The sequence below is a fragment of the Castor canadensis genome, chromosome 13 (assembly GCF_047511655.1).
Source record: "Castor canadensis chromosome 13, mCasCan1.hap1v2, whole genome shotgun sequence".
In the NCBI taxonomy this organism is placed as follows: Eukaryota; Metazoa; Chordata; class Mammalia; order Rodentia; family Castoridae; genus Castor; species Castor canadensis.
In genome coordinates this window covers 31,879,641-31,900,047 of record NC_133398.1, presented here as the reverse complement: position 1 = coordinate 31,900,047, position 20,407 = coordinate 31,879,641, and the positions used below count along the sequence as shown (strand labels likewise).

At 39.1% G+C, this 20,407-nt stretch overlaps 1 protein-coding gene and 1 pseudogene across 2 annotated transcripts; one reads left to right on the top strand and one right to left on the bottom strand.

Annotated features, from left to right (window-relative positions):
- Positions 1 to 3,318: 3,318 nt before the first annotated feature.
- Aldob (aldolase, fructose-bisphosphate B) lies at positions 3,319 to 20,197 on the bottom strand. Of its 2 annotated transcripts, none has more exons than XM_074051357.1 (9): positions 20,023 to 20,197; positions 13,889 to 14,010; positions 12,857 to 13,068; positions 11,968 to 12,022; positions 10,995 to 11,155; positions 7,229 to 7,312; positions 6,562 to 6,736; positions 5,955 to 6,154; positions 3,319 to 3,764 (listed from the first exon to the last, which is right to left on the bottom strand). In XM_074051357.1, the coding sequence occupies exons 2-9, from the start codon at positions 13,998 to 14,000 to the stop codon at positions 3,669 to 3,671; spliced, it is 1,095 nt and encodes a 364-aa protein (XP_073907458.1). In that variant the 5' UTR covers positions 14,001 to 14,010; positions 20,023 to 20,197; the 3' UTR covers positions 3,319 to 3,668. The 2 variants fall into 2 exon arrangements, with proteins under 2 accessions (XP_073907458.1, XP_020034827.1); XM_020179238.2 differs by lacking the exon at positions 20,023 to 20,197 and adding an exon at positions 18,214 to 18,368.
- LOC141415396 (anaphase-promoting complex subunit 11 pseudogene) lies at positions 7,691 to 10,606 on the top strand (annotated as a pseudogene).
- Positions 20,198 to 20,407: the final 210 nt, after the last annotated feature.

The following is a 20,407-nucleotide window of genomic DNA, read 5'->3' as shown; positions in this document are numbered from 1 at the left end:
ATTGATATAAATTGCCTCAGTATCTCATTTTTGTAAAGCATAATGTAGACTCATATGTGAAGGTTGGCTCCTCACAAGAAGTCAACTTTCTTTAGATTGCTTGATACTTCCCTCACTTCTTCAAAGACCTTCAGTCACTTCCCTTCAATTAATTACACATTATCCTAGTCTTTCTTCCTCCTTCCCCTCATTTCTCATTTCTTCCTCACTTCCTTCATTTCTCTGCCCCTTCCTTCCTTTCTTTCCCCTCCTTCTTCAGAGCAAAAACAAATTCCTGTTTTTATTCCTCTTACATTTAATCATTTTTTGTGGCATTGGCTCTTGACATTTATGCCCTCAAAGTATCATCTTGTGACTTTTCAAAGTAGTTTCTTACACAAAGACAGTTCTCTTTCTAAGCATCCCCTTTCTGATTGTTATCCTCCCATGTTTAACCTATGCCATCTCCTCCTTTCTTACACCCAGCCACCCAGTTGGACTCTCCACCCAACTTACAACTTCCCAGTCAGTGGTGTGTGTGTCTTGCTTAGCCATTTAAGCTTTTCTAGAATGAGATACAATGAAGATGAAGCTTCTATCCCAAAGATGAAACTTCTCTTTAATTGCTTTCTGTGTCTAGAACAAGGTTTTGTTTTTAGTAGGTGTTCAATCACTACTACAATAAATCTGACAAAGTAATTAAAGCCAGGAAGCCACTAATGTATTCACTCAGTGATACGGCATTAATAGAAATTGAAGTCTGAAGTCCCGTAACGTTTATCTTCATATTGCCATAAGTACAGGAAATTACTGGAATTGATATTTCAAAGACAACTGTAGTTCTTTAGTAGGGGAACTATATCAGATAGTAGTTAGGGAAAATGCATTATATATATTATATTATATTATATATCTATAATATTATATATATAAATAACTCAGCCTTGATTATAAATTTTTGCTCAACAAATTTATGTAATCTAAGCTGTTTCTTTACAGCATACATTCAATGATTCAGAGTGAGCTCTAGATAAAAATTTTTAGGCAAAAGAACTCTGCCACACAAGGTGTTACCCACCAGCTTTTAGAACAGTGTGGCACATGGTAAGAACGCAAGTGCTTGCTTGTTGACTAGATGCAATAAGAAATGCAGAAGACCTACAATTCTAATGGCAGAGGTACTGAATACTGCCTTTAACCTTGCCCTGACCTTCCTCCCTGGCTCTGTGTCCATTAGATAAGAAAGAACTGAATCTTATCCTCTCAGCTCTACCTTACAAGTGTGAACCCTTGGCAAGTAATTTAATTGCTCTGGGCTTGGTCTTATCTGTAAAATGAAAGTCCTTGGCTAAATGACCTGTATTTGTCATTTAGGTAGGCTTGAATTGCTTAGATGAATATAGTTGTTTTTAGAAAAGTAATGATAAGCATATGGAAATAAATACTCAAATGTTGTAGAGGTCACATAAGTAAAAGTCACTTTTCCTGTGTCACACTACGGAGAATAGGCTGGGTCTACTCTGGGTTATTCTATGTTGTATAAAGCAGCAGCTTTAAGGCTGTGCATAGCTTTGACTTACTCCATGTTGCAAAGCAATAGTTTTGACTTAAGCTACTCCATTTTGAGTATAAGTGTCAAAACAGAATGATTCTACATCTTACTTGTATACATATCAGCTGCCATCTGTCAGCACACCATGAGGCACAAAGTGATAATTTTTGCTGATAAACAATTACATCTGCAAATGTATCAAATCATGTCAGAAACCCCCATCACATGAACTTATTAATCACACCAGATGCAACCTCCTCACCTACAACCATAAAAGTGGAGCAGCCCAAGACTGAGATGTGGCAGGCATACTGACCCTGACAAGAGTTTCGTCCAGCAAAATTGCCAAAGTGAAGGGCCTCCACCTCTGTCCCTGGACTCCAGCTCCAGCACAGTTTCTCCTACCCATGACCCACCATCACTTCAAACTGACACTGGAAATGGCCTGCCGCCTGGACCTGCATTTGACAGTTTGGTGCCTTGAACAGCTCTGTGCCTGTAGTTAGTAGAACTTCTTATCTGTTCCTCTAAGAGACTTTTCCTAAATCTGCATCAGCTCTCTGCCTGTGCCTCTGAACTCTGCAGCCTCTTTAACCCATTCTCAGCATTGCCTATGTATTGTTATTGTATAAAGTATAATGTGTGATCTGAGAGTTAGTTTGTAATTAAGACTGAAAAAAAGACTGTGTTGCCAATGACTTAGGTTTATCAAATGACATCAGTAGTACTTGGTGAGTTATCAGAATTGACATAACTTGTGAGATGACATAATTTGTAAATTTGTTGTTGGACAATAAATTCTGACTTTGTGGAATGACACAAGCATGTATGTCCATGTTTCTTACATAGTTTATATGTGACACATTCCCAAATCTTTCTTCTCAAAAGAAGCCCCCTTAGACTAATTTTGTCTTATTCCTCTAAATAGTATGTTTATGCCTCTATTTCTTAATTTGTCTACTCTAAATGGTACTATATGTCTTTGTGTTATTCAAGATAAGAATTTTACTTTATTACTCTTCATTTATATTTTAATTACAGACATGTATTCTTAATGATTTATATTCATTTTCTTTATTACATTAATAGACTTAAATAACTATTTTTAACCCATAAATTTTATGTACTATTCCTGGCTCCCTTTCTTTCTTCCAATTCACCTCCTTATATTTCCCAGCTTCTATCTGTTAAATCATTCTTCCTATATTACCCAAAGTTATGTTTAAATTCTCTTTTGTGACTATGGTGTTCTTAAATGCTTTCTCAATTCTGAAGATTAAAAGTCTATTCACTATAATTATGTGAGTTTTATTTATTGCAAAACTAGGGAGTATGCTGGACTGTGAAAACACAAGTGTAGTCCTCCATCACAAAACTTGGGCACTTAAAGAGCAATGACCCAATCATCAAAGTCACATCAATTCTCTTATTACATGCCACAAGTTTCAAGAAATTATTCTACAGTATGTTTAGCTTCATATTATAAACTGTGTTAATTTTCAAATATCCTCAGACCCTGAAATATAGACTGATTGTTCTCAAACATTACTACACGACTGAATCATCAAGAGAATTTTTTTTCCAATCTTTATATTTTGAGGAGTCCACCTCTATAGTTTCTGATTTAATTGAGCTAAGGTATGGCCTGATTATCTGCCACTTGATACCAGTGAATACTCAAAGATGAGAACCATAGCCATTAATTGCCACTCCTGTCTAGTAAAGTGAAAGTTAATTAAATACACCAAGTCCATCAACAAAAGCAGAAAAATGAAACCCAATCCTAATTGACGGCTCATAGAACATTTTATTTCTTTTTCAGTTACAGCTTTCTCCTTCATAACCTTACCACTGCTAAGATTATCTCATAAAATGCACTTCTCCATCCTTAGCTTTTGAGGTATTTTACTTGGGCAGTTGTTATTTGAATGGAGATCTGGTTTTCTTTTAAAGTCTAGTCTTTGTTTCAATAACTGATTTGGGGTTTCTACTGTGTTTAAGATTTACATGTATGGTGTTTCCTGCAGTTCCAATCGGATTTTGTCTAATTTCCAGGGTTGACTGAAAAGTTGTTCCCTTTTAGCTCTCCCACCAAGACACCTAGAAGAACTAGAGACAGGCTAGTGAGCATCAGGGCCTAATAGGTATAGGAGGCCGTGAAGAGTGACTGGGTGGAAGCAGCACCAGAAGAGCCCGTGTGAATATATTGTCCTTTGGCTGCCTGGCAGTTGGCCTAAAAAAAAACAAGGAGAGAGGACACTGAGTTGAGGAAATACAGCCCTGGGCTTGACTCTCTCTACTTCTCATTTAAAATCACCTACACTTTCATTTGGATTTTTTTCTCCTTGTAACAATGCTGCTAATACCACCCCCATCTGCTATAATAAATTACCTTCCTTTTTAATCTCAGTTTTCCAATCCTCTGTTTGGCAAGCCTGAGGTCGTGTCAGTTGTTGAGAAAACCTATTTTTAGTACCAACCATGTTGCAGCAATACTACTAGAGTTGAGAAACCTTTTTTGTTTTACTAATATAATATACTATAGCAAAAAAAAGTGTTTTATGATTTCTTTCCTTGTTTTACTTGTATTTGTTCTAAGAATATGTAATTTTATATAGTTGTTAGCATAGTATCATTTGATTCCCTACATACATTCTAATTGAAGGTAAATTCAGAATTATGAGACTTTTATAATAATAGCTGAATGCCACTCAGTGGTTCTACTTTTTTTTTAGTCACTTTTTTTCATCTGTTCTATGCCCAAGACTCTCCACAATTTTGACATCTTGCAACAGTGGTTCTCAAAGAGTCTTTCATGGACTACAAGCATCACTTAGGATCTTGTTCGAAATGCCATACCTACTGTGTTAGAAGTTCAGTGGGAGTTCTAGGAAGCCTGCATTTTAACAATTCCTTCAGGTGTTTGGGATGCACACTCAAGCTTGAGAACTCCTCTTCTTCCATGTGGATGACCCTTCCGACTTGCACTGTTACAACCACTCCTCATGAGGTCCACATCCCCAACCCGTCAGACATATGCCAACATATTCTATTCATTCCCTGCCTTTTGTTCTCAAGGTAAATTACTACCTCTAAATTATTACACTTCTATTTTGCCCCAGAGATGGTTTATCAGCCTCCATAGAACCTTCCTTTTCTTTAGGGCCTTATCACCAAACTTTTGACTGACTTGATCCCACACTCAGCTTCTTCTGTGGTCAATGAGCAAGATGAGGCTATCACTGGATTTGGCACTCTTCTCCCTCCCTATTAACCTTTTACTCTTCTGTTTCCCAATCAGATTTATCTGAATCTCCCTGCAGGCCATAGAGAGTTGTTAGGAAAACTCAGGAACCAAGTCAATGAACCATAAACTGACTCTAATTTCAACTGTACCCACTTTACTTAATGTTTGACTATGTCTGGCCAAAATGTCTGGTCAATTTCCTAGTGGATTCCTTCAACATCTATTTTCACCTTTCCCGTTGTAGGGATTGAAATCTTCATTTCTTTATCATTCTCAGCAATGGTAGTCAGTGATCAGACACTGCATCTCTTATCTCTGCCACGTGCTGATTCCAACCAAACCCCATTCTCTTTTGTCTTTTGTGTCCTTTCCTCCTTTTGGAAATATGGGTGATGCCACCCATATTTAGCATCATGTAATCCCATATGCTCTAGACCCTTCTACCCTCAATTATGCCCATTCCCTAATCTTTACTTTCTCCTCAGGCTCCTTTTGCTTTACATTTAAGTACATCAACCTCTTCCCTGTTTCACTATACTCCAAGTTCTCTGAAAGCAGTGCTATATCTAATTTGTTCATTTCAATTCTTGGCTCATAAGGAGTAATTAAAAAGTAATGGTTACTAATTGACTAAAACTTTTTTTTGATCCTCATTTCTCCAGACTACTTTTCTAAGTCGTTTTCTGACAAATTTCTTGAGTGGGCACGTTTCTTCTTTTCTCTTTATTAAAACTGACCATTATATGCCTCCTAAGTGCCTTTTTTCAGCCCATGTTTTGAATCTCTCTGTAGCATGTTATTATTGACCCCTTGAAACTTGTTTTTATTTGTCCCCAGAATCCTAGGTTCATCTTATTATTAATTGCTAATTTTCATAGTAGCTTCTCTTGTTCATCTTCCCTAAATGAAAAGCAAACAAAGTTCACTCCTTGGTCCTCTTATCTTCTTCCCTCTGAAGCAACTCTGTCAAAGTTACTCTTCAACTACTGTCATGAAGCCTCCCACCAGGGTGGATAATTCAAAACTCTCTAGCCCCAGTCTTCCTACTGAGTTCTCACACCATATTTTTATATATCTAGTAAATACTATCAGTAGAAACCAATGCTTTTCTATTCAAGAACGTTAGGCCCCTATATGTAAACCTGATCAAGTAGATAAGAGGTAGCAGCATCTTACCAGAGCCCGCTTCATAAAAGCATCCTGTGTTGCCTTCTTGTTTTCAGCCTTGCCACTCCAGGCAGCCAGTGCACTGGCCTGCAGGGCTCGTCCATAAGAGAAACTTAGTTTCCAGGGCTTTGGCAGAGGGCAAAGGTTGATAGCATTGAGGTTGAGAGTAGCATCCTCTTCACTCATGCCACCAGACAAAAAGCAGATGCCTGGTAGGAGAGAAGCCATTCCATTGCATTAGTCCCAGTTTATATTCTCGGCTTGACAAAACAAGCACCAAGCCTAAAAGCCAAACATCTCAATCTTTTCTTTACTTGATTTGCAGAGGACTGGATCAAAGAAGTCATTTTGCCTTGGCTGAAGCTAACCAGGCTAAAAGAGAAGGACTTTAATAAATAAGGATGGCAGTGAAATGTTGAAGAATAAAATGGATGTGAGCCATTAGACAGACTCAGGATATTTGGCATGGCAGAGCAGGAGAAGTGCTAGATACCTATGAGACAGCAAATATCCCATTCAAGGACAGAAGCAGACTCCACATAATCACAAATGCTTGTGACACTCCTGCAAAAGATGAAGGCTAAGAGCCTGAGTTAGAGAAGAAATAATGTCCTACCAGGAACAGCTGCAGGAACGGTGCGGTGGAGAGCTGTGACAGTGGCCATAGCTACTTGATCAGGTGTATACTTCTTGGTGCAGGCATGTCCAGCAGTCACCATGTTGGGCTTTAGCAAGGTACCTTCTAAATAAACATGATGGTCATTCAGGGCCTTATAGACAGCAGCCAGGACCTGAAGGACAAGAGGACCAAACAGGTGAACCCAAACTCAGTCATAGAGATACCTGATCTTGGTATTTCTACACTACAAGAGAATGCAAGCTGAAGGAATTCTCATATGTTGCATGGCCATATGAATCATACTGTAGGCCTCCTCTTGCCCATGCATTGCATACTATAGTCATTGACTCAAGTGAGTCTCATACCTTACTTTAAAAATTCTTAGTATACATGTAATGGAACTAAGGATCAAAAGAGGTAATATGACTTGCTCAATATGGATTTTCTAACCCGAGTGTTCATATTTCAAATTCTGTCCTGCTTTCGTGCGCCAAAAAAGTGAAGTGTTGATAAGTACTTCCTTACTTTCTCCATGTTATGTAATGATTCTGAACTAAATGCTATTTCAAATATAATAGCCTGTATATGTTGAAAAACAGCTGTTACTTTACATTAAAAACAAGGTTTTTCAACTGAACTTGTTACCTTTATATTTAAGACCTACCTTCTCACTAACATACTGGCAGTGTTCCAAGTCATGGTCTCCATCAGGAAGTACCTCTGGTTCAACAATAGGTACCAGCCCATTCTAAAAAGGAAAATTAGAGGGGGAAAGAGTGAAATTGTGTTTACTGTGATTCTTTTCATGGGAGCAGAGTACACAGATACAATTAGAATAAACTCAGAGCCCTTAGGAGAAATACTATCCAGGTGAATTAAATGTGGTAAAAAAGAAATTAATGTACAATGGAAAGCTCTCTTAAGGGTTGATTATTGAACCTTATGTGCATCCTATGTGTTGGCAGTAATTTAGATGACTAAAAAATTAGAGTCACCTGATTTTTGCTACCATGACTCTGAAATATTTTTCTGAAATCTTGGCACTCAGGATTTCTGCATCCCTCAGCTACCCTCCATCTTGGAATCCCACAAAATTCTAATGACATTCATCACAGAGATTGAAAAATCAACCCTAAAGTTCATTTGGAAGCACAAAAGACTGCTCATGGCCAAGGCAATACTGAGCAAAAAATAGCAACACTGGCGGTTTCACAATAACCAACCTCAAACTATACTCAGAGCCATAGCAATAAAAACAGCATGGTATTGGCACAAAAACAGACATGAAGACCAGTGGAACAGAATAGAAGACCCAGATTTGAGTCCACGTGGCTACACCCACCTGACTTTTGACAAGGGCACCAAAAACATATGATGGTGAAACAATAGCCTCCTTAACAAATGCTGCTGGAAAAATTGGGTATCTGCATACAGAAAATTAAAACTAGATGCATGTTTGTCACCCTATACAAGTACCAACTCAAAGTGGATTAAGGACCTTAATATCAGACATGAAACTTAGAAGCTAGTATAGAAAAGAGCAGGGAATACTCTGGAGTTAATAGGCACAGGCAATGACTTCCTCAACAGAACTCAAGTGCTCAGCAACTAAGAGAAAGAACTGAAAAATGCAACTACATGAAATTAAGAAGCTTCTGCACAACAAAAAAAAAGTGGTCTGTAAATTGAAGAGGCTGCCCACAGAATGGGAGAAAATCTTTGCCAGCTATACATATCAGACAAGGGTTTGGTAACCGGAAAATACAGGGAGCTCCAAAAACTAAACTCTCAAAAATTCAATGAGCTAATGAAGAAATGGACAAAAGAATTGAACAGAACTCTCTCAAAAGAAGAAATCCAAATGGCGAAAAAACACAGGAAGAACTGCTCAACATCCCTGGCCGTAAAGGAAATGCAAATCAAAACCACGTTAAGGGTAGCCCGGCTGCCCCACGCCCCTCGCGGTCACTTCTGCGTGGCGCCCAACTTACTGGCGCCGACCCTGGGCCCGCAGGCTCCACCACCATGAAGGTGAAAATTAAGTGCTGGAACGGCGTGGCCACCTGGCTCTGGGTGGCCAACGACGAGAACTGTGGCATCTGCAGGATGGCGTTTAATGGCTGCTGTCCTGACTGTAAGGTGCCTGGTGACGACTGCCCTCTGGTGTGGGGTCAGTGCTCTCACTGCTTCCACATGCACTGCATCCTCAAGTGGCTCAAAGCACAACAGCAGGTGCAACAGCATTGCCCCATGTGCCGCCAGGAGTGGAAATTCAAGGAGTGAGGCTGCATGCTGTGCAGCTCCCTCCCTCAGCACTTGGCCTGGCTCCGGGTCCCCTCCCCTCACCTGAGATGGCATCCTAAGACCCCCATCATCACTGTGGAACCCAGTGGCCATGGTCTCTAGTGGGGACTGTTCCCCTTTAGCTGTAACAGGGTTGAAACAAGGACTGTAGCTTCCCTCGTTTGTTTTTTTCTATCACAATGTTGACACTTTTATTCAATAAGTAAAACTCATTAAAGTACTTGAGCCTTGCTGGAAAAAAAAAAAACCATGTTAAGATTCTACCTCACTCCTGTTAAAATGGCTACTATCAAGAACACAAATGACGAATTATGGTGACGATGTGAAGAAAAAGGAACTCTCATACACTGCTGGTGGGAATGTAAATTAGTACAACCACTATGGAAAACAGTATGGAGGCTCCTCAAAAAATTAAAAATAGAACTGCCATACAATCCAGCAAATTCCACTCCTAGGAAATACCCACCCAAAGGAATTTAAGTCAGGTTACAACAAATGCACCTGCACACCCATGTTTATTGCAGCACTATTCACAACAGCTAAGCTGTGGAAACAGCCAGGATTGCCCCACTATTGATGAATAGATTAAGAAAATGTGGTATTTATACACAATGGAATTTTATTCAGCCACAAAGAAGAATGAAATTTTATCGTTTGCAAGTAAATGGGTGGAACTGGAGAACATCATCTTAAGTAAAGTTACCCAAGTTCAAAAGGCTAAAAGCTGCATGTTTTCTCTTTTATGCAGAATATAGACCTAGTACAAAGCTAGCAATATTATGAAAAACAGGACACACCAACGGGAGATTACACACAAGAGGGGGAGGGTATAAGAAAGAAGTTAAGGTGAATATGGTTGATACACTCTCTACACAAAAATGAACATAGAATATTTAAACTGATTGAAACAACCATAAGAAAGGGACTAAAGTAGAAAGTAGAAAAATAAAGGAAATGAAATAAACTGGGCTATAATACATATATACATGGACATGCCACAAGGAAATTCCCTGTGTAACTGTCTTAAACAAGCAAAAATGTCATTTCTTTTTTCTTTCTTTCTTTTGCAAAATCAGAGAGCAGGAGGGAGCAACAGGTCCTGCCTGATTAATTGGGGTTGATATCAGTGGGAGGGGGAGGAGGTGAGGAAAGGGTATATGAGGGCGAATATTGTGTACACATGAATGTAAATGGAAAAAAAGATACCTGTTGAAACTATTTATTGATGGGGGGGAAGGGGAGATAAAGGAGAATGGTAGAGGGGGTAAATTTAAGTATATTTGCTATAAGAACCTTTGTAAATGCCATAATGTACCCCTACCCAGCACAACAATAAAATAAAATAAATGTATGGAGTGTCTGGTAAGCATTTGTGGCTCAGCCAAAAAAGAATAGTGAGGATAAAGACAAAAATTTTTTTCAGGAATAGGGTAAAAAATAATAGAAACCTTTAATTTCTGTATCATATTCTAGGAAGTATTATAGCTACCTCAGAACTTGCTGCCATCTTTTTAGGACAGTGAAGTTTAACTAACTCTTGTGTGAGTTAATTAAGGAATTCAAGTGGAGTTTATACTTCTAATTGAGAATTTTCAGTTGACCACAACCCCAGTAAATCAAACATAGAACTAAAGAAGCAAATCAAATTTAACTTTGACCCAGAGATACTTCAACATAAGTTGATTAGAAACTTTAGCATCAGGTCACCATCCTTATTAGGTCAGAAGTATCACTCTCCTAGGGATCAAAGAGGATCATATTTCAGACATTATGGAGTATAGCCAAGCCAGTGCCTTTGGCCTCAAAAGCATAATTATTTGTAAGACTTCGCTGTGGGGCTTTGGCAGAGGACAGTAGTTGATAGCTTTGGCCTTTGAGCTCATCGTTTAGTGAGAGTCTTATTGGCTTGTGGAACCAAATCTCTCCTTACTACACAGTTGGCTATAGAAAGGATATTTTTTAAATTGGCACTAGCATTCGTTTAAAATGCCACCTTTAAAATGTCACATTGGCATTTTTAGTGCGGAAAGAGATGGGACTATGTGCGGCTACAGCAAAATTGAAAAGAGAAGCTCTGAGGAAAGCTCTAGCCTACTGTTTTTTAGCCCAAGGGGAAGGCAGAGCACCTGCTGACAGATGCTGGCATAGCGTGCCAGGGCATTGGCATTTTCCTGGATAGCAAGGCTGGAGGGGCATTGGTCAGCAATCCTCAGCACAGCACGCCACTTCCCAAAGTCAACACCATCTTTCTTGTACTGAGCGCAACGCTCCGAGAGGCCGTCAAGTCCTGAAGTCACAAAAGGAAGAAACAATTTCTGTAGCACGGCACCTGGCCTGTGGGCCTCTGATGAAGTGAAGAAGCTCTGCTTGGCCTAGCTTTCAGTCCCAGAGTTTGAGGACTAACAGCATTCACAAGTAAGCATTAATTACAATACTGGGCCAAAAGACCTAGATATACTTTATATGGTTTGGATGTAGTACTGAATTCTCCACATGTAATATAGAGGGAACTAATTGTTAATATTATATTCATTTTATAGATGTGGAAACTGTGGCTCTAAATAAGAGATTTTATCATAAAGTTTGGTCAGCTAATGAGTGGCAGACTCAAACTCTGCTTAGCTAGCCCAATGCTGAGGTTAACAATTGTCTACTTGTGTAGTGAAATACTTTGTAAAATTATTGAATTAGCATGTGATAGAATAAGGATTCAAACCCAGGTACTTAATCCCAAAGCATGGAGCATTCCTCTTTAATGCCACTGAATTTTCCTTTAAAATAACAGTTCCAACTACAGAGTATCTTTTCTGTGTAAAGTATTGTGGCATGTACTTGATGTACATTGTCTCTTATAATCCCAATGATTATTCTGCAAAGTAGATATTGTTATCTTATTTTAAGGTAAAAGAACTGAAGCTCAGAATATTTAAATGACTGTCCCAGTGTCACACAGTTATTACATGGAGGAGCTGGGACTGAAAACCAGGTGTGGACAGCTCTAAACAAGTATAATATTTGTATTTTCCCTTTGATTCCTTCCCTACTTGCCTTCTTTCTAGTCACATAGAAATGATTCCTATCAGTAGGCTATATCCTTACCTTGAATCGTGGTTTCTTTGTTAGTCCCTGCAAGGGGAGCACCTCCTTGGTCTAACTGTGGATACAAATAATTAGCAGAGGTCAGGTGTCAGTAAAACACAAGCAGAGCCCCTGATGCTCTTCTCATCTTTCACAAACGAAAGAGTGACTTGGGAAGGGATACTAGTCACTAAGGGGACACTGTTTAGTCCACAGCAGAAGAGAAGTTATCTAGAGGGAGCAGTGTGATAGTGTCAATTCTGACATTTATTGACAACCTGCACCTAACAGGCATTGTGTTCAGACAGGAGGTAAAGAGAATAAGGTTATAACCTCTACTCTCAAAATAGCAGAAGGCCATGAACTGGAGAGTTAGATAACTTGAGCGTATGCAAAGTTGATTTAGGCCATGTGGTTCAGTTTTGCTTATCTCAACTCTAAAGTAAGGAAAATAACTGAGACTACTTTCAGATTCTGTGCAGGAGACTAAATGAGTGCTTGGAATTGTAAGCACTCAATTAATGGTAGTTTTCACAGAAGTTCATACAGTATTGGAAGATATAGTTTAAAGATAGAATAGTAAGTGATTTAATAAAAATAGCTGCTGTTAACTTATGTGATAGAAACTGTTATAAAAACTCATTTCACTCATGTGTAAAACTTCATGAGGTAGTACTATTATTCCCATTTTAATAAATTAGGACCTTATAGAACCTTATAGAAAACTTGGTTGAAAGCTGAGGACACTGGAAGAAAAGTCCAGAAGAGGATCTGGTTCTCTATGGGAAGATGATGATGGAAAAGAGTGAGAAATTAGGTAAGAATCCTGAGTGTTGGCCTGCTCTGGCCAGTGTACTGGGTCTGTGCCTAGGAGGAGGCATCGGTGAGGTGTGAATGGAAGTGTATTCACCTTGATGCCCACCACAATTCCCTTCTCCTTGAGGATGTTTCTGAACAGCTTTCCCTGGCTATCCTTCTGGTAGAGGGTCTCGTGGAAAAGGATCACTCCCCCGATGCTCTGGTTGATGGAATCATCCACAGTGAAGAGGATTTCTCGAAATTGACGGCGGTTCTCTTCAGTATTTTCTACCTTAATTCTCTGCAGACGGTTTCCCATGGTGCCTAAGTCAGGGTGGGCCAAAGAGAGCATAAGGCACAAGCCAGTGCTTTCCTGCAACCCTTCTCCATATTCAGTGATCCTCAGCAGGATGAAAATCAAGACTGTTTATTTTAATTCAGATGTTCAAAGCTCCTGCCTACTTTGTTTTGGTTTTTTTCTCCCAGGCATTGGTTGTGGTTAAGCTGCTGGCTAGCAGTTATATATGCTTGGTATGTAAGGATCAGAGTAGAAAGCCACCATTGGGTCCAGAGGAATATGGAAGACCCTTAGGCCTCTCTAACTCTCCCCTGATCCAGTCCTCAGTCTCACTGGATGAACATGCACCGTAAGGAGGGAGGGATGCAGCAGTCGCTCGACGTTAATGCCTGTCATTTTAGGGTGGACTAGGCAAGCTTACCATAATTCTCCCCTGTGTCACCCTGAGATTCCCTCAGCTATAAGCCCTACCCTAGTCCAGATGCAGAACTTCCTTGCTCACTATAAGCTGGCTTTAAAGTGACTTCTTATGAGCAGCAGAAGGCTACCTATTGACCTCACCCTACTTACTGAGTTTCTGGCCTTGCTACAGGCTGAATTAAACTATCCCCTAACAATGATCTTAAAATGGAGAACTTGAGCCTCTTTTCTTGTTTTCCTGGAATCTGTCTCCTAGAACCACAGGACCCCAAAAGATCTATACTTGCTGAGTCTTCTGCTCCCACTCATGTGTATATAAACCCTTTGCTTCCTCTGACAGGAAGGAGAATGATTATCAAGTTGTATTAGCTAAGTGTAGTATACAAGAGTATGCTGTTATATGACATGACTGCTTTCCACACTCACCTACGGATTCATCTGCAGCCAGGATGCCTTTTCCATTGGCAACGATGCGCTGAGCAATTTCTGAGAGCTCTTTCTTCTGCTCTGGGGTGAGAGCTGGAAATCGGTGGGCCATAGTGACAGGTCTGGAAAAGAATGCAGGAGAGCAGTGCAAGGAAATGTAGGTAGCTGGGATGCATTCATGACCAAGACAGTCGAGGTGTACAGACAAGCCTGTGCAGGCTCTTCTGACACTTCTGGTTCATCTCCACAGTTGGATAAACAAATGAGCTCTGTTTCTCCCCTTTGCCTAAGTAGTTGCAATTAGTCATAATGGATGAAGGTAGGATCAAATGTTCATGGTGATCCTACATGGAATGCTTTCCAGGAGACCCTGGGGATCATTGATCTTAAGGCTAATTAGTGACTCATTAAAATCTGACAAATAGTGGTATCTTCAATGATAGACTAGCTCTCTATTCTGATGATTGCCTGTGACATGGGATGCCCTCCCTGCATGACTCAAAACCAGGAAAATGAGGCCTTTTGCCTTTATGGCTATTTCCCACTTTGCTGTTAGCCTACAGTCCCAGCAGATTATTCCCAGGCAACAAGTTTGAGAGGAGAAATCTACACTTGGCCTTAAAGTTAACCTCTCTTTGACTTTGGGCTAGAGAGGGTGAGATGCAAGGCTCCTATATTCAACCATCTATGAGACTGCCTGGGCCAGACCAGGGAGGAGTTTTCCTAGTGCCTCTGGGCTTCAGGCTTTCCTAAGAATGCTAGTCATATGGCAATCCCTGCTGCCCTGATTTCCAGCTTCACTGCTTTAGCAAGAAGAAACTCTGACTGGAATATCCCTCTATCCAAGAAGAATCCTCAGCAGTGGTCCAAGGTCCAAGCTGGTCCTCACCTAGTCCTGCCTACATGACAAACCCACTTCATATTTTCTATATGCCTTGAGGGCAGGCTTTCAGTACACTGTAGTCAATGGCTACAGAATAATTAATGAGAAAGTACAACTGATGACCTCATTGTTGTTTGTATCCACTTCAGCAGAAGTTCTTGTTTTAACCAAAGGTGTGAAACCATAATGCTGTCAGGACAAGCTAGTGGCCAACAACTTCTAGAACAGATAGTCTTCCAAGGTTCTGTGACATCTCAGACACCAGCAGATGTGTTTATCCTGTTTATAAATTAATTCCTAATATTATACTCAAGAATCTTCAGCTTTGGACCTGGACTCCTGATATTTGTGCTGACAAAACCTGGGGGTGGTGACCTTCAGACCAAGATGCAAATTTTCTCTCTCAGTTTATGTATTTGCATAAAGAAGCTGACAATTATCAAAAAGTAAAGATATTTCCTTAATGAAACAAAAGGGAAAAAGTCCCAATAATAACAAATTATCATTTATTGCCAAGCATTCTGCTACTTGCTTGATATTCACTATATAACTTACACCTCACAATAATCCAAGAAAGCAGTTGAGCCTTTTCTCCACTCATTTCATAGATTAGGCAGAACATAAGAAGGCTTAAATTACCTGCCCAAGGATTGATGCCTAATAAAACACAAAGTTGGGAAAAGGGGTGGTATTCCCTTTTTTTCAAAGGAAAGAGTGAAGTTGTTGAAAGAAATTGACCTTGGATGAGTCCTCATGTTCTTGCTGACAACTCCAAAGTACCTTAGACTGTGAGTCATTATACCACAGATATCACCAACTCATAAACACCTGGCACTTTCACACAGAGGTTTGCTGTAGATCAGGCAGACCTGGGTTCAAGGACTAATTCTGCCTCACTGAGCTGGAACCCTGGGCAAGTCAGGGAACTTCTCTGAGTCTTAGTTTACTGTGAGTCAAATAGCAACAACATCTGCTTGTCTTATTGCCAAGTGACTCAAGTACAACCTGTCCACCCTGAAGCTGCTGAAAATGTATTTGTTGAATTGCATGATGAACATGAAGGTGCTTTATAAAGCGTTATAAAAATGCAGGTATGAAATTCAAAATGCATTATATGTATGCATGGAAATATCACAAAAACCCTTTGTACAATTAATATATATGCTGATAAAAATTTTAAATTAGTAATGACAACAACACAAAAATGCAGGCATTACTATTTCTTTTTTAACCTCTTTAAAAAATTAATCACCTAAATGACCTCTATGTTTTTGTTAAATACCAGGGTATTTTCTTTACTCTGGGTATGCTGACACAGTCAGGATCACAGGGAAAAGTCAAGTCAAACTAATACTGTTTACAGGAAGTTAAACTTCTACAGAAGGACAAAAGGTCTGTACCACATCAGCACAAATGTTGCCCCTCTGTTAATCATAAAACAGGGTCACAGGCCAATGTTCACCGCTGGGAGAAAGGAGGCCAGACTGGAATGGATAATGATAGACAATGAGTTCTGAGTCCCTAAATATGTGATCATTTGAGGTCTCAAGTCAACTTTTTAAAAAGTGTGATGAGAAGTTGTTCACACTGTATTATTAAGTAAAAAAACCCACCAAATTTCAGAGAATTATCCATGCATACTTATCATCCTATTTGTAACTTTAAAAACCCATATACTGCTTTTATGTCTTTGTAAGTAATCAGTTACCACTCTGGAGAGTGGGATAGGGTGGGGAGACTTTCATGTTTTACTTTATACTTTTTTTGCAATGTTTTACTTCTTAAAGAGCATATTTTTTCATACATATAACAGGCAATATATACAAATCTGGGGTAAGGTTGAGAATATTATATCATATATAAGCAGTAAAGTAGAGCTATTAAGTAACTGCAGAGATTTTTGTATCAATCCTGCTACTTTAGAGATAAAGAAGCTGAGGTCCTGGAGACTATATCTAATGCTCCTTCTAAGTTGTGATGTTCTAGGATTATAAGTCACATCCTTTAGCCTTATAACATAGAATTCTGTTTCTGGTCCTTCTTCAGCCAAATAACCAATAAAGATCCACACTGTGGATCTTTAGCATTCCCTAAAGAAGTTCTGTGCAAAGATAGTCATTTGTAAAGTATGGATATTTAACTCCTGTATATATATATAAGACAGCAGAGAATCAATTTGCTTCTTCATATACAGACAGATGCATTTTCAAGACAAACGCGAAGGGGGAGGTGTACTTAATTGAAAGCCTATGATTGCCAGGCACTGTAGACAACATTTTCATATGTGGAAAAATGAAGATGCTACAGCTTTATTACTCACCCCAATGCCACAGAAACATTGATATAAGGCAGCCCTAAAGCAGCCTGATCCCTGGTGCTTATGAACACATAAAGTAGCCCAAAAAGAGCAGCCTATGCTTTTTCCTCCAAACTGGCCCCTAAGCCAATGGAACTGTATGGTTTTCAGCAATATACTGCATTCCCTGTCCTAGTGGCTCTGACTCCTCCCACCTGGGCCTGAGTGTTCTCCAGACATGCACTGGCTAAAGTGATGTCTACCATAGCAGAAGCTATGGGCGGAGCCCCTACTGATGCAAACTGGCTAGTGGAGCCCTAGGTAACCATCTAAAGAGAAGTTTATGAAAAAGGCAATACTGTAGAGCATACCTGTTTTTCAGATAATAGAGCAAATGTATCAAAATAATGTCATAAGCTGTAAAATCTTCAGCGTTTGGTGTCAGTAGGAAATGTTAAGAGAAAGTATTAAGCCAGTGGAGAATCTGAAAATTTATTATCACACTGTGACTATGCTCTGTGAAGTTTCTAACCCTGATCCATTTCCTCATTTGAGTTGTGGGAGAAGGTGAAAGGCAAAACACTCCAAGAATTCCTGTTTGTGACAAAGAAACTTCAGGGCTAGTATCAGTAGGTGTGGAAGAGAGTGTAGAAAATAATATATGGCAATAGAAATGTAAAGAATGCATTGCAGTAGGTAGTTATAATGAAAAGAGAGTAGAAATTTATAGGAATATCATAGGCTGACTGGAACTCAACAAAACAGAAGCATTCAAGTTATTTTGGCACTCCTCCTAGCACTCAGGAGGTTAAGAGAAAAAGATCTCAATGTCAAGACCAACCTTCACTACAGAGTAAGACCTTATCTCAAAAGACAAAAAAATAAGCGAAAAAAATCCCAAAACCAGAAGTGTGCAAGTTATTTTTCCTAGACCAAATACTCCAAGTACCTGATACAGGTAAACAGTAACTGGCAATCAACCTGGAGCATTTTGTCACTTTTAGGAAAAGAAAAATAATCATTTCAGCAGACCCATCAAGTTTTCACACACCACTATGCTTTTCCTGAGCACAAAGGCAAACAAACCTTCCTCTCCGGCTAAGTGTTATCATTTACCAAGTTTTCAAAGGAAGTTCTTTGACTTACAGTTTGAGAGATCAGAGTCCTCTTGGATAACAGAAGCTGTCAGTGAGGTGGCAGTTGCCAAATAGGGCGAATGTCTGGAAGCACATGGCTTTTATAGACATCTCATCTAGCTCTTTTTTTTTTTTTTAAGTTTTTCCCTCCCCTTCCTACCTTGGCTGAGTAGGGAGCTATTTATTCAATACATCTGATTGACTCATAAACAACCAACCCTTATAATTATGCTCACATACTCTATATGCTCATAAAATGTTAAAGCTTCAAAGGATGTCTTTAGAGTATGTAGTTCCTAATCCAAGCCTTACATTTTACAGGTGAGGAAACTAAGGAACAGTGGATTATGAGATTCTCCCTAAATCATGCAGCTATTGAATAACAGAGCTCTAGGGTCCATAAAAGATACTGGAGAAAACATAAGCTTAGTTCCAGCACTTAACTAACACACTACCTTGGCCAAGGTCTTATTTTATTTTTTACTGCTCTAACTTTAATTTCTTTCTCTGTAGAGTAAAATCTTAGCTTCACAAAAACACTGAGTTTATAAAGTACCTGTATACAGTAAGAATTCAAGAATCATTATTTCTAAATTAAGTAAGCAATATTATATTTTCATTTTTTGTCTTTAATGTTTCATTAGTAGCCAGTTCCAATAATTTCTTTTTTAACTTATGGCTAAATTTGAATTCTCTTTCAACGAAAGAAATAAATTCTGAAGCCTTCAATTTCCTATGTCTGGACTTCATTTTGATAGAAAACAAAATTCAAACCTTCGATTTTTATGAGCCATTGTTTTTACCATCCTTTTCAGTCTCCAAAAATTAAGCTGGGCTCTCTGATGTATTTAATACTGGAAAACACTGTCTATTTCACTATTTTCATTCTCCCTCAACCTTTATACTTTTTTTCTTAATAAGCAAAACTAGCATTAAGCCCAAAGTAATGTGATCTAAGCCATCAGCAGCCCCCAAATATGGTACCAAGTATGGGTTCATTACACAGACTTTTTTTGCCTGAGAATTAAACACAAATATAATCGTAGAGAAAGAAAATAAGAACGTTAAATGCTTCATGAGGCAAACAACAAATGAAGAAAATAAAGGGGAGAAATCCAAAAATAATAATGGATGGCCATGACTACAGGAAAATATAAATTCATTGGGCCATGTTTCTTTTATATAAAATGGAAAACAAAACAAAAGTGCTGGTAGAGCAGAGTATAATTCTATAATCTTGGTGAAAAACGTTAAATATCAATAAAATGAAGGGAAAAGAAGCAGAGAACTGACTTTTCTAAACAAAGTTAAAAGTCAGATAGCTCCTAAAAGCTGGAAACGTTAGATGTTTAATGTGATTATTGAAAGAAATTCAATACTTCTGAGTTTAAAATACAAAATTGAGGATCATTTGGCCTGCAAAGTTTTGTCCAAACATTGTACTAAAGGTATAAGAGGGTTAAACGAGGTAAAGTTCTCACCACCATTCTGACTCCATTTGCCACCTGATAGCACATTTTCTGACATTCCCATCTCCACTTGGTGCTTATTTAAGCACTTGGTACTTGATTCACCCAGGTGATCTGGTCTGGAGCTACATGAGGTTTCATCATATATGTTTTGTTAAAAGAGAATGGAGGAAGAAGCAGTGGATGGTAATAAAAGAATGAAAAGTGAGTGTAGTGATAGTTGTCAAGGGGTCAAGAACCATGGCTAAGATATTCTACCTGCTGAGAGATGCTTCTAGCACTGATTCTTGTCGTAGCAATGATAAAAATATTAATAGCTATCATTTCTTTTTTGAAGCTCTGTGATTTACCTGGTTCTTTTTATAAATGGTCTTCAATCCCAACACCTCTCTGAAGAAGGGTTTATTACCCTTATTTTATGCACAAAGAAATTCTGGTTCAGAGAAGGCAAGCAATTTGTCCAGCGTCAAATGACAGGTACATGGAGAGTCTGTGTTGCTCCTAGTCAGTGTTCTAATGCAGACTTGCTTACATCTTGGTGAGCACAGATAGCGCAGCTTAGCTCTTTCCCTATCCCCCTTCTCAGCAGTTTATAACCTTGGACATTAAACCTGCATTAATCAGAGAGGAATGACTTATGTTGGCAGACCTAGGTGTTCCTGGTCATGCGGGCGGACATTGTTTCACGTGAACAGCAGCCTGGCCAGGCATGTCGGAGGAGCAGGAGTACACCTG